Source organism: Cheilinus undulatus, linkage group 8 (genome assembly GCF_018320785.1).
Source record: "Cheilinus undulatus linkage group 8, ASM1832078v1, whole genome shotgun sequence".
Classification (NCBI taxonomy): Eukaryota; Metazoa; Chordata; class Actinopteri; order Labriformes; family Labridae; genus Cheilinus; species Cheilinus undulatus.
The window spans coordinates 22,232,696-22,247,956 of record NC_054872.1 but is presented as its reverse complement, the minus strand read 5'-3'; the positions used below and the strand labels follow the sequence as shown (position 1 = coordinate 22,247,956).

Genomic DNA, 15,261 nt, shown 5'->3' with positions numbered 1-15,261 from the left:
GAGTCTGACTTTATCCAATAGTGACCTGAACAGAAGGGAAACGGTGATAAACACAAAGAGGTGGGAAAATCTGTGGGTAAACAATGTCAATGAGTACACAATGTCAAGAGTTATGACTTTGTTTGAGGTCCAAACTCTTCAGCGTCAGTAACATGGATGCGTCCATCCATCTGTTGGTGACAAGGATGCCAGCTCATTACCCAGCAGCCAAGTAAACAATGTCAAAGAGTTACAGTCGTGTTAAGCGCTGCCTACAATGCAATCAATCTTGAACTATTCAGCTGAAGACACGTGAATCCTTTCTGCTGAGCTTGACTATAAAAAAACACTAAACCAAGCTAAACTGTAACTACTAGATCATTTATTTCCTGAACTAGACACAACATAAAAATAATGTTTGTGCTTACAGCGGGGCTTAGTTCAGTTCAGTTCTGCAAGTAGAAGTCAAATATCTGGCTAATAAAGTCATATTAAAAAAACAATTAGGAACCAGTGTCATTAGCAAACAGCACGAAAAAGTAATTTACATTTTAATATGAATGAAGTGAAAATTAAACTCTCCAAAGGCTGTTTTCAAATCTGATTCTGCTAATTTGCATTTTCTGTGGATGAATAATGATTAAATGACAAACACAAAAAAAAACCAAACTCATCGTGTCATTTTTGTTAAATACATGATTTATGTGCACCGTTTGAGTTAAAAACTAAACTTTATCATTCTGAGTGACAGTACAGTAGCTGCCGAAGGCATCAGAGTATTCTACATATCAAAGCAGCCTTTGCTCAAAGAACGTCTCTCTCTGAGGTTATCAGTAAGTGCTGGATTCTTGGCTGAACATAAGTGTTACAATGCCTCCACTATCTTCTAGTATCAACAAAAACAGCTGATAGTTCCTCTACAGTGTGGAAGGAATATAATGTGTAAATCATTTTTCACAGTGTGACTGTAGATGATCATTGGAAATGTGTGCATGTGTCATACAATGAAGAAAGAAATCACTGCTGGTGGAGTATTTCTGTGCTTCAAATCAAAAAGAAATACAGGCATCATCAAAAGCACATAGTTGGTCCACGCTCCATCAGTCATCTCTATGATTTGTTTATTTCAAAGTTCATTGTTTCTTCTCAGTCATCTGAAGGCACGAGGAAAGGACCAGGCAGCCAGCTGTGTTGGAGAAAGACAAGATTTCCTGCATAATGTCCAAACCATAATGTCCTGCTATGGTTACTACAGGTTTATGGGTGCCTACGGTAGCCCTATCAGTATGTCCTACCTGCACATGACATGAACGAGTGTCAGCTACAAAATCAGCTTGATTACTGTTTGTAGTATCCCAAGAGTGAGACAGCATGATCGTGCTTTTTCTATTTTCCTCTCTGTCTCTTATGTTGACATGAAAAAGGAACAAGTAATAAATAGGAACAGATAACACCTGCCAACTAGTCAAATGTGGGTTGATTTAAGTCATGGCAGGTAGTGCCGAGACTCCCACTAGCCACTTTGGGGGGCTAAATTTATTGTTCCGGGTGGCTAGTAACTTTGGAAAACTACTTGCCACAGTGGCTGGTAAGTAAAAAGTGAATGCATATTTTGCGCTGAGTTGCACCAAGATGGAGGCAAAACTGTTGGGCTCGAAATCTTGTCAATACAAAGCACCACATTTCCATTTCTCCGCATTCAAAATAAAATATTTTTCCATAAGAAGAATCTGAAATTAAGGGAATTAAATTTTCACTGGATGCAGTATAGACAGCAATGCAATGAGATGTCTGACGCTCACACAAAGTTAGGACATGATGTAAGCAGACATGCATCCACACATTTTATCTACTCTAGTACAGAAAACAACAGGAGAGTCCTCATTATCACAGGAAAACTGAGTAAATAAAATATTGGAATGCATGTCCCTTTAGGGTTTCCATAGCCACCTGGCTCCTGGCTTAATAAAGATAAATAATACTTTGTGACTGTTGCATTGTTTGGGTTTTAGTTAACTATATACATATTATAAATACAAAAGGGCAGTTGTTTGCTTGCTGGGGTATAAAATGACTTTGTTTTTTAGCTGACCAGGCAACACAATAAGTTATATATAGAGAAAAAGGATTTCAATCATTTACTCATCCTCAAAATCCTAAGTTTTCCTCCTGAGCTGATTTAAATGAGAAATGACTGAGTGTGGTAAAAAGGGAAAAGACACCTTTTCCCTGTCCTGCTAATAACAGAAGTAGCCAAACAGAGTGAGCATACTGGAGACAGGGAAAAATCTGGATCCAAAGGTCAATAAATCCACCTCCAAGCACATCAAATACTCACTAATTACTACATTAAGTCTCATTCAATTAACCATACAACAACCAAAGTGTAGAAATGTCAGTTTGTGGTTTTAAATGGCGTTCTGGTTTGTTAGTGTGTTTATTAGTCGTCTTACAAACTAAATGCTCTGCCTGTCTTTTTCCATTTGTCATGGTGCCAAGCTAAGCTAACCTGCTACTGACTGCTGTTTTATATGTAATAGATGTTCACTGAAAGCTCAGCAAAAGTGAAAGGTTGTGAAAGGATCTTACTATTTCTTTTAAATGCATTGTCAGATTGTTATAATCAACATGTTTGGGATATTGCCTTCATTATTAGGTTTGATAATTTTAGGAATCAGTTCATTATTTATCCTTCTACTTATCTAATAAACTTTTATATATAACCAAAGCTGGCAACACACTACAGAGATAGATAAAAGATAGGTCTTAAGGGCAAAACCTGTTTTTTTTTTTTTTTTTTTTTTTTGTTGTTGTCGTTGTTTTTTGTGTAGCAGAGCAAAGGGAAGCAGGAACAACAGTTACCATCGACTCTTGCATATTCATCATCCTTTGTGCTTCACTCGCTGGCTTGATCTTACAGCACAAAAAAGATGGATGCTACTAGTAGTGAGGGAGAACTGAGTGACAAAGTGTGGCAGCAGTACGCCATCAATGCATCCAGCCTGCCTAAACCAAAAAAGAATAGAGACGAAGTTTTCGAGATTGTAGAAGCTCCAATAACTTAACTCTGACGTGTTGAAGCATTTTGGTTTCCTGGTGTCAAGAAATGAGAAAGGAGACAAGGTTGATGGACAAACTAAAAACAATATGCAGGCACTGCCAGACTGTGGTGATACACTTGGTAGGTAATAGGAGTAACAGAAGGAGCCACTTGACAAATCATCATTTCAAAAAGATCTGTGAAAGATGTGAGCTGAATCCAGTCAGACCAAAAGACTCTTAAAGAAGTGTTCACAGTCCCCCTTCCCCACAAAAGTGCGAGGCTCAACAGATCACAAGGTGTATCTATGAATATATTGCCAAAGACCTACAGCTTTTTTAGGTGGCGGAAAACAAAGATTTTAGATGGTTAGTAAACACGCTGGAGACAAAGTACAAATCCAGCGTTAGCTCAGGCAGGAAACTGAGGCAAGCGCTGCCGTATAATCAAGATCAGCTAATCTCATGAAATCCTCATCAGCTGAGAGCCAGCTGATTCACTCTAAGCATGCTATTGGTTGATGCACTCAGGCTGCCAGATTTACACTGCTCTAGCCTGGCTGCTCCCTCTTAAAGGTGCTTTTTGCTACCCTCCTCTACCCCAGCTTCTCCTTCATGTTATATCTGACTTAATGTCATTCTGTTGTCACTGATGTCTGCTCTGCTCTGGGTTTATTGCCACTTCTCTTTCTGCCTCTGGCTTTCCTTGTGGGCACAGGAAGAGCAGGAACATGTAATGTTCCTGCTAGATGCTTTCCACATAGGCTTGTGGGAGGGCAGCAGAATCCCAGAACAGCCACACAGCCAAATATTAGTAGCAGCCATAAGAGCAAATCAATAAATGCTAATAAAGAGAAAAATGTATATCCCCAAATCATGTTTCCTGACAAAGTGGTCCTGACTAAAGTATAAGTTTTTAAGCCTTAATGCACACCTACAGCACTTTTTTTTCAAATATTGTAATATTCAAAGTGCAACTGTTGTTCAATCAATGCCTACGTCCCTTTCTCTCCCAAGTCTTTATCTAGGTTTAGGGTTTGGGGATTTTTATTGATATCACAATAAATACAATACCTGTGAGATTTTGTTACCTTTATAAGCAGTAGGTGTGTGGTCTCACAGTCTGGCAGAGTCGTCTAGTGTTTGTGTTTAGATGATTGAAAAATTGGCAAAACTGATTCAAACTGTCCCCTTTTCGGTCTTGTTTCATAAACGGCTGAAGATTTTTAAGTTGTAAAGTGTGGCCAGCTGAAGTTTAACTGTCATTTCTTGAAATCTCAATAGTTTGACTTGTTACCCTGAGATAAGAAGATAACCCAAGATATTGAGAATTCAATCAAAATGTACCCATTATTGCAGGTAAACAGAGTGAAATGTAATGTATGGGTCCACTCGGGGCTTCAAGTTTCCTAGCTACAACTTATTTTTATATTTTGATGTACATGGAGTTTAAAATCCTACGTTTGCATTTCATGCTAATTGAGTTCCTTATTAAGACTCTAACTCTTACTTTCAGTCACTCATGGTCACTGTCTGCATCCTCTTAATAGAACACTGTGGCATTTTTGATTTGTGTCGACTGTCACAATGTGGGGACTTCAGGTGAATGTACCCTGCAGATTGGATAACAAATGCTGACACAGCTAACGGGACATTTCAGGAGACGTTAACAAAGATAAATGCATGAAGTTTCCCCAACAAGTCAAATCTTTGGTGAAGAAATATTACTGAAGGTAAATAAATTATATTATCAGTAAATGGAAAGTAGTTTGCCATTACACTTTGACTGAATTAAAAGTGGGTTCATCTCAGCTGTGCTGCACAGGTCCAATCCGTCTAATCCTGGATGTGACAGTAATGCCCAGTCTGCTCCTTTCTGCTTACGGTCACCATCTTTCTCCTGATAGTTCAGTCAATGTTTTTCTTCTGTGGTTCTTCAGTCAAGTCTTCAGTCCATTCAGCTCTACAAGGGAGCTTTACCTCAAAGAAATCTGTCCTCGTCATACAAAGCGAACAATCCATTGGTTTCTCCAGTGTCTCTTTAACTCGGAGTTGAAGACCTAAAAGCGGTCAACTTCCAGATAGAGGCTACATTCACTCAGCTTGGGTCCCCAACTGAAGGAGTTCAATGAGGAGTACTGCATGCAGACTGCAGAGAGGTGGCTAAACAAGGTCCTGTTTTCAAAGTAGGTGAAATGTCCCCTCAAATTCAGGCCACCAGACCCAGACGGGCAATCTTAGCAGAGAGGAAGGAGTGGAGGATGAAAACGATTGGCTTTGGACACGAGTGAAGGTCGAGTTGCTAAAGGAGGAGAGAAAAAAGAAGGAGTTAAAACGAGACAAAATTCAAAACAGAACAAAAAGAAAGAAAGCAAGCGCTTAAATGATGCAGAAAAGAGGACAAGAAAAACATTCTGGATGAAAGAAAGAGGAAGAAACCTGAAAAAGGAAAAGAGGTTTAAAGCACATAAATCATTAAATAAAATTCTAAACTAACTACACAGTCAACACAGCTCCATGAGGAATAAGGATTAGACAGAGCAAGCTGGAGCCAAGCACTGTACAAACACAAACAGCAGATCACTGTGAAGAAAGCTCTGTTCATAGCCTGAATCAACAGACGGCGATTTCACCACCATGACTCACATCCTGTTTCTGAGGCCTACTGGGAGATTTAACCTACAAATCCACACTTAAACTACTGTTTGGTGGACATGCTCAACACAGAGGAAGTTTTACAGGCTTCATCATGTTCAGCATGCTGTATGCAATCTAATACGGGTAAACGTACACGTCATTCCTAGTTTGAAAAAAGAAAACTTGTGTGTTCAAAAAGTTCAGGGCCTTCATTTATCACACAGTGTGTGTACGCACATATCTGTACTCAATGAGTGCATTAGAATATTCCCACATAAAGTGAAGTATTCTTTAACTTGTACTTTTACTTAGGGACATGGTTAATAAAACCCAGCTCTGACCACACTTACACAAAGAATCTAGTGCTAGAAAAGTTAAACTACGAATTAAAAGCATTATTAGTGCCACAGCAAGCATTGATCTCATTATTCTTGGTTTTCTGACAGACAAGGGAAAACCTGGCATTGATCATTTTTAAACAGACACGCTACCTGATTGGTGCAAAAACCTTTGAGAGGCTGCTGTGACAGTCATTTGAAATGACGTGCTAATCAAAGATGATGACATGCTAACTTTCTGGGTTTGAAATTTTAATCCACTACAGTTCTGATCAAAACTACATACTATTTATACATTTTCAGGATTTTAACCCTTTCAACACCAATCTGATTGCAGGATGTCACAGTTGTTTCTTATTGCATTTAACCAAAAGATTGTATAAAAGAAATTTTTACATTCAGAGAGTTCATGTTTATGTTTTTTTTTCATTTAAGATTATAATAAATTGTTACACTTGGAGTGTGTGTCTGATCACAAAATGGACCCCATAAATAAGTAACAATAAAAATACTGTGAATTTCAAAAATAAAATCCAGATTTATTTTTTAAATCAAGATCGGACCTGATCTTAAAAATCAAATATAGATATTTTTATTTGAATTTAACCCTTTAAATGTCCCTATAAGTTCAGATAAAAACTGATGTTTGCAATGAAAAAAAAACGAACAAAAAAAAATTACATACTTCATGCAAATTGGATTTCCTTGAAGGGGACAATCACTGCCTTGTAAAATGATCCTCATGAACAACATCACTGAATTTTATGCATATTATTTTCTTAGATTTTAAGATTTTAATTAATTGTTACAATAGTGCCCCTACTGGAAACCAGGAAAACAAGCATGTACTTTCCCCTCGTGGTAAAAATGAGAAAATGGCTGACATTTGCTAAAAACAGGAAAAACTGCATATTTAAAGCAATAACAACAGCATGAAAGCTTAATTTCATAAAATGAATTTTTTCCTTTTTCCCAGTAGGGGCTGGGGGGAATCAAAAATTGTGGTTTTAATGGGTTTTGCTTCAATGGGGCATTTTTGGTGTTGAACACCCTGAGTGTATATAGAAGGTGTACAGAGTTAATCAATGAACAATAACAGGTTCTGGACAATAGCCATCAGGAGGCTGGATCAGTACCAGACCAAGGTTGGGCAGCAAAGTGCTGAACCGGCATTTGCTTCTTCCCTGACCTGACAGGTTCTGATAGTACAATTTCAAAATTATACTGAAAATACGTAACCTACAAAATTCATGTTGTTAGCATTGACAAAGACAAAACTAGAAAAGCAATCGGAGAGCGCAGACCTCTGCCGTTAGCCCTATTTCCCAATAGTAAAGAATCCTTTAAAAAATTCATGGATCCAGACACTGATCCCGATCACTCCCAAAATCTAATAAGTTCTTCCTTATGCCATTTCTGACATTTCCTGAAAATTTCATCAAAATCCGTCCATAACTTTTTGAGTTATCTTGCAAACAAACTAACTAACTAACTAACAAACTAACTAACAAACCCTGCCGATCACATAACCTCCTCAGCAGAGGTAATAATAAGAAAAAAAGAAAACAGAAAAAAAGCTGTGAAATGGCCTCAACATAACCTGATACACCAGATAGATTTGTTTCATACATCCATCAGGGAAAGCTTCAATAGGAAACAGGACTGTAATTAAAAGAAAATCCCAGCCAGGGTAGTCTTCCCTGCTACGCTTCAACACTTCAATACATGGGATTAGGACAACACCTTGTGGATTCTGTGTGCTGTATTTTAGCTTCTAACAACAAGTTAACTAAATAGAGAAGAAAGTCATCTTATGTTGTGGTAATGTCACATTAACGTGGCGATTTGTTTACTTGGTGTTGTAAACTGTCTTTGGCCTTCACAGCTTTGGTGCTGATCTTGAGCTTATCTGAAAAACATTCAATTATGAAGTGGAACTCAACACCATATCAAAAGCTTGCTCTTCACTTTTTCATTTAAGCGTTTGCTTTCATTTCTTCAACAGTGCATCTTCTTTTTCTGACTCTTATGGGTGCAACCCACATACTCAGCTCTGCTGCTCATCCCACAAATGCATGTTCCTTACAAATGTGGCATCATTTAAAAGGGTAATAAACAGGCTTTCCAATGGATATAAAATGTATTGCCAAGAAGCATTGTTACAACAAAGAAATAATGTACCAAACACAAATTGCCTTACTTTTTGTTTTAAGTTTTTTATGGAACAGCTCTGCTCTCAGTCCATGTAAATTTAAACTCAGAAGTTCTCAAGTTTATGACCAAATTTGTAGAAAAATAAAAAGATTTGTGTCACACTCAGTTGGTTTTTATAATTAACAATGACAGCAAGCTAACATGTGCCATGTATATGTTGTACAGCTAGTAAAAATAGCATGCTAACATGCTAAATCTTGACTGTGATCAATTTTTTCTTTGGTGCAGGCTAAACATTAGTCAGCGTGTGAGCATATTGACTCATTTAACACTGGTGGGGCTTCTATCCAATCTGACAAACCAGGTAGATTGTTTCATATATCCATTGCATGGCAATTATCTTCCATTCATCTGGGAAACCTATCATACAAAGTGTTTGCAAAGTGCAGGACTCAGAGCTGGATAATCTGGCCCATTATCTGGAGCGTGATGTTTTGAAGTGGAAAACATTTAACAAACTAGAAAAGCACTCTGAGAGCGCAGACCTCCGCCGTTAGCCCTGTCTCCCAATAGTGAAGAATCCTTTATAAAAATTCCTGGATCCGTCCCCATGTGCCCCCCACCATGGCATTCGCCAATTACTCGCTCCCCAGTGGGGTGGAAACACAGTGAGGCAAAGCATTGGCTTCGCTATGGGTGGACTGTCATGGTGGAAGCATTGCCTGCTGGTGCCAACAGATGCACTGGCAGTCTCACTGGACGACTGAAAGTCATAGCAGAGGGTGAATATTCCTCTATTCCTCCCAGCATTGTGAGTATTCTCGCTACAATTTGCTGTCTTTCTCTCTGTTATGCTCCGACTCGTCTCCTTAACTGGGCATGCATCTTTCAAACTCTATAAACTCTAAAACTTTGAATAGAAACTCACCCAAAATACTACTGGGATTGACGTTACCCATGTCTGCCATCTCCTGGTGTAAAATGGTAATAGCACAGACCTCCACCATTAGCCCTATCTCCCAACAGTACAGACTCTTAAAAAATTCATGGATCCAGATGCTGATCCGGATCACTCCCAAAATCTAATCAGTTCTTCCTTATGCCATTTCTGACATTTCCTGAAAATTTCATCAAAATCCGTCTACAACTTTTTGAGTTATCTTGCTAACAAACAAACGAACCCGATCACATAACCTCCTTGGCTGAGGTAATAAACTATGATCAGGGTAATCTGGCATACAGATTACAAAGGGCTGAGGTACTTCGGGGCCAGAGTGATTTTATTTCATTTTGTAATGATTGCTAACTTTTGATGTTATTTTACTTTAGTATGAATGTGTCCACTATGTTCACCTCTGACAGCGAGAGTCAGGGAAAAGAGTAGTTATGTTTGGGCTGGTTGGTACAAAAAGTGCCAGGGTCAAATATTTTTTTGTTCCACAAAAAAAAAAAAAAAAAAGTCTTGAAAGGTGATTGGACGATTGTCTGTCACATTCATTACAGGTCAATCAGAACAACAAGACAAAATGAGGTAGTTGGCATGAGCAGCTCCAGTAAGTAATGTGAGCTCGGCAGGAAAGTGCTGTCTTGGTTTCAGAATGGTGGGGCTTGATGGCAGATAAAACTCATGTCAGGCTGGTCGGAAGAAGTGCAAAGACATCTTCTCCACCAAAAAAACTTTCATTGTGGTTCTTTTCTCCTCTTTGAATAAATTAATGCAGTCCATATCTGACAAAAACTGCTGCTGAAGCTAAATCCACATTAATTGTGTCACCGATGGCAGTCATTGCTACCAGCTCACAATACAACTGAACCCTGCCCGTAGCAATCACGAACTCAAGCAGGTGGGTAGAAGAGTGAAAATATCTTTTTCTCCAAAAAATGCATTCATTGTGGTTCTTGCTATTGTGTCGATAAATAAATGTGGCCCAGTTCAGGTATTACTGCTGTGGTAGCTACATTCAAGCTAAATGCTCCACCAGAAGCCATCGTATATTGGTTGACAGTACAACTAAACCAAGCACGTAACTATCCAAAATCAAGTGGCAAGTCAGGAGAAGATTGAAAATATTTTTTTTCCACCAAGAAAAGCTCTCAGTGAGTGTGTTTTTTTGCACTCTTTATTAATAAAGTAACATGTTCCAGTTTTGATTAAACTGCTGCTACACTAATGCTACATCTGTGCCAGTCGCTACTCTGGCAGCCATTACTATGTGCTTCAAGTGCAACTAAACCTTGCCTGTAGCTACTGCCTTGATATTTGAAAATGATGCTGATTGGTCAGGTCAGCTTTAGAATTGGCCCAATCATTCCAGTGGGAAGCTTTGCGAGATGGATCTGCCTTATGACAGACATGGATTCTGGCCAATCCATCAGCTTTGCAAGGTTAGTTTCCATACAAAAATATAGCTAAATTTAAAAAATGTATTCAAATTTGGCAAAAGAAAATGCTAATCGATGTGTGTTTCCATGCAATACTGTTATGCAAGTATCAGGAGTCAACAAGTTAAACAGTAACTGGCACTACTCGATATATGAGATATGATGGAAGTTAATGAAGAGATGAGCAAAATGAATGAAATGGAGACTTTTGAGCATGCTTTTCTAAACCTATGTACTCTTGGAAGCATTATAGTACAAGCCCTGAGTGTTGATTTAAGCATGTTAATCCAGACATATCATAGATTATTTGCTAAATGTTTCGACTTCAAAACATCACACTCCTTTAATTAACGTGCCAGATTGTCAATCTACTCCATGCTTTTTTTTGTTTCAAGAATTTCAAAAAATCTTGTAATGTTTCCAGTCAGGTTTTCTTTTATGCACAAATTGAGAAAGCATATAAAAACTGTTGGATAAAGCCCTGACTACTAAGTGCCAGTGTGCCTAAATACAGCCTTGAAAAGCTGCTAGCATAAATTCAGACCCTGAGTCTTGTTTCGTTTCCTTTGCTTTGCTGATAAACTAAAGCAGACGTTTGTGTATAATTTCGCTCCCCAGGCTACAATCAATGAATTGGCTTGATCCAAGCTATAATTTCTCCATGGGGAAGATAAACTGTCAATTGCTGTGTCAAAATTAGACATACACACGCTCTGCCAACAAGTGACGCTATAGTCAACACTTTGAAAAACAGCCCAGCTGATTCTACTTTCAAATGCTGAGCTAATGAGCCAGCAGCCGTTTCCACAAGTGCCTTGGGATTTTTATGAAGCCTTGACTAGAACTTTTGGGATTCAGAAAATGCTAGATACCAAATCTGTTCAGCTAACGCAGCCAGCAGAGGGTTTTGAATCAAAGCTGGAGAGTCTTTGCTTATTTGCCTTCAGTGTAATCTGAGCAGTCACACATAGTGTTTCGAGCAGCAAAGAGCTGTTTTAGGATTGATTTTCAGACAGTCTGAGGCATGCTCTAGTTTCGAACATCTCCATTTCCAGTTTCTAAATCCCATATGCCTGCCAAGTAAATATTTTAGTTTCAGCAAACAGTAAGTCATAGCACAACAGCTTTATGAATGCTGAAATTTCATTAATGACTTTTTTTGTACACAACTTTATCTCCCTAACATGAACATTAAAAGTACAATATGTCAATTGTTTGCCCCTAAATGTCTTCATAAAGAAAAGAAAAAAGCACATATCCTATATTTTAAGTTAAGTACCTACATTAGCCCCTGTAATTCTAACAGCTTTTAAAGACAAAAAAAACCCCTCCATTTTATACTTAGAATGGGCTGTGTTTTTCAGGGATGTTACTCCAAAAACCACTATATAAGAAAGACACAAATAAAGCTCTCTTTGAGATGCTAGCAGAGCTGACATTAATAGATGCTGTGAAAGTACTGCACTAGGCTAGAGCTTCACTGCAAAGCTGCTTTTATTTGCAAATCTCCAGAGGTGGACAAAGTACTGTTACTGTAGTTAAAATCTACGCAAGTAAAAGTACAGGTCTATAAATTTACTAAAGTATAAGTAAAAAGTATTGAATTTAAAGTTACTTCAAGTACTGAGTAGCCACTGAAGTACAGTAAAATATGATCTTTCTTTATTGGAAAGACAGCTATCCGCATCTTTCTTGAAACGATTACGTCACACATAGCGTATCCGTCTTAAGGCGCGAGTCCAAAACACTATGGCAGACTACAGGATTGTGTTCATGCTGCAGAAGCTACTGAGCTTGTTATGGCTTTTACAGCAAAATCTAATGCTCCTTTACCACCACCACGAAATGCATGAACCATATGTTCTTAAATCCAACGCGGAGAACAAACAGAAGGACAAGTAGAAGAAAGTTTGTGGCAGTTTTCTGTGATCTTCTTACTCTCCTTTGGTGCATTTCCATGGCAGCGTTACAGCGCCACGTACAGGCTTGGCATATGCACTACAGCATTTTCAGTCATTTCAGGAACTACTGAAATGACTCTGTCTTTATGGAAAACTTTTTCAAAAGGAAATGGCAATATATCATTTTCGTCTCCGTGTGGACGAGGCCTGAGTGTAGCTTACATTATTTAGAGAGCTGAACTAACACTGCTGGACCAACACTGTCAAATAATTTTAACACTGGAGATCATTTTCCGCAGGATGGAGTTAAAATAATCAACATGTTTAACTCTGAGATATCAACACTCAAGTTTTTGCTGTTTTGGGATGTGAGGGAATCATGTGCTACTGTGCCACTGCTACACATCATCAGTGGAAAAAATACAAGTGAAATGCCCTCGAGTACAAGGACAGTTACTCTAGTTAAAACATACTTAAGTAGAAGCAAAATAACTGATTTAAAAATGTACTCAAAGAACTACTCAGTTACAGCGCCAACACCTTTTCTTTAACCACTTTTCACAAAAATTGCTTTTACCCATCACTCACAAGCTCACATCACTAGATGACATAGTTAATTTGCCAAGTAGGGACACAGCTGAGCTCTAAGGATGCACGTATAATTAAACAGACCAGTACATAAACATGCATGCAGACTGATGTTGGATCTGGTGGACTTCCATCAGAATCTCACTTGTGCATTGTGCTTAATCTAATATGAAAACAAGAGCAGAACTCTGACCTAAAACCTCCTGACAGACAAAAAAAAGACATATGTTCTTGCATTTAGGACTTTAAAATATTTTTAAAACCCTTATTCTTTGTTTAATTGATTTATCAACTTCTAATGCTTTTTTAAGATGCTGCAGACACCCTACATACAGTCATGGATGAAAGTATTGGCAACCCTGGAATTTTTCCAGAAAATACACAATTTTGTTGCAGTTACAAATGTTTTTGGTATACACATGTTGATTCCCTTTATGTGCATCGGAACAACACAACAAAGTAGAAGAAAAGCCAAAATTGATATAATTTTACACAAAATTCAAAAATGGGCAGGACAAAATTGTTGGCACCCTAAACTTAATATTTGGTTGCACATCCTTGGAAAAAAAATAACTGAAACCAATCGCTTCCTATAAACATCATCAAGCTTTTTCCACCTCTCAACTGGAATTTTGGACCACAATTCTTTTGCAAACTGCTCCAGGTCTCTCAGATTTGAAGGGTGCCTTCTTGCAACAGCAGTTTTGAGATCTCTCCATAGGTGTTCAATGGGATTTAGATCTGGACTCATTGCTGGCCACTTCAGAACTCTCCAGCGCTTTGTCTCCAACCATTTCTTAGTGCTTTTTGACGTATGTTTGGGGTCATTGTCCTGCTGGAACACCCATGACCTCTGATGCAGACCCAGCTTTCTGACACTAGGCCCTACATTGCAGCCCAAAATTTTTTGATAGTCTCCAGATTTCATGATTCCTTGCACACAGTCAAGGCACCCAGTGCCAGAGGCAGCAAAACAACCCCAAAACATCCTTGAACCTCCACCATATTTGACTGTAGGTACTGTGTTCTTTTCTTTGTAGGCCTCATTCCATTTTCTGTGAACAGTAGAATGACCTGCTTTTCCAAAAAGCTCTACCTTAGTCTCATCTGTCCACAAAATGTTCTCCCAGAAGGATTGAGGCTTACCCAGGTACATTTTTGCAAACTCCAGTCTGGCTTTTTTATGTCTCTTTGTCAGCAGTAGAGTTCTCCTCGGTCTCCTGCCATGGCACTTAATCTCATTTAGATGACGACGTACGGTCCAAGCTGACACTTTTGCACCCTGAGTCTGCAGGACAGCCTGAATTTGTGTGGAAGTTGACTGAGGATGTTTATCCACCATTCCAACTATCCTGTGTTGCATTCTTTTGCCAGTTTTACTCTTCCGTCCACGTCCAGGGAGATTAGCCACAGCTCCATGGGTTATAAACTTCTTGATTATATTACACACAGTGGACAAAGGAATTTCAAGATCTCTGGAGATGGTCTTGTAACTTTGAGATTGTTCATATTTTTCCACAATTTTGCTTCTTAAGTCCTCAGACAATTCTCGTCTCTTCTTTCTCTTCTCCATGCTTGGTGTGACACACACAGGCAAAACACAAAGGCTGAGTCAACTTTTAGACATTCTAACATGCTTGAAATAAAATGATTCACCCACAGTTTTAAAAGGGTGCCAGTAATTTTGTCCAGCTCATTTTTGAGTTTTGCATAAAATTATATAAATTTTGGCTTTTTTCTTCTGCTTTTTTTCTGTTGTTCCAATGCACATAAAGGAAATAAACATGTATACCAAAAACATTTGTATTTGCAACAATTTCTGGGAGGAATGCTGTATTTTCTGGAAAAATTCCAGGGTTGCCAATACCTTAATCCAGGACTGTACCATCAGTGTGGTCCTACTATATTTCCAAGCTGCATAGAGATGTTGCTCAGCTCCGTCCATCTTACTAGGTATTTCAAATTGACTCTTTCAACAAAAACTGTGTTCCAAAAGCTGTATTAACTAAACAATAAAATACTGTTTTTATTCCACTGATGCATTTTTACATTAGTGAGAAAAGCTGTTAAAAGTGGCCTTGCTGGAAGGGGATGGCACTGCAAGAGATCCAAAAAATGATTTGCAAGTATCATGCAGTAGAAACCAGAAAGGTCAGTTTTGAAAAGATTTTTCACTGATTTAATGAAACAAAAAACAAACATACAAACAAACAAAAACAGCTGCTTACTTTTAGTAAATGCAC

The 15,261-nt window shown here is 38.4% G+C and overlaps 1 protein-coding gene across 1 annotated transcript in view; it reads right to left on the bottom strand.

The window, feature by feature from the left end:
- Positions 1-657: 657 nt before the first annotated feature.
- The window catches only part of sntb1 (syntrophin, basic 1), an 86,394-nt gene continuing 71,790 nt past the window's right edge, over positions 658-15,261 (bottom strand). The window contains exon 8 of the mRNA XM_041793018.1: positions 658-5,320. Within this exon, the coding sequence (XP_041648952.1) occupies positions 5,228-5,320 (93 nt within the window). The 3' untranslated portion in view covers positions 658-5,227. The remainder of the gene's footprint in view (positions 5,321-15,261) is intronic.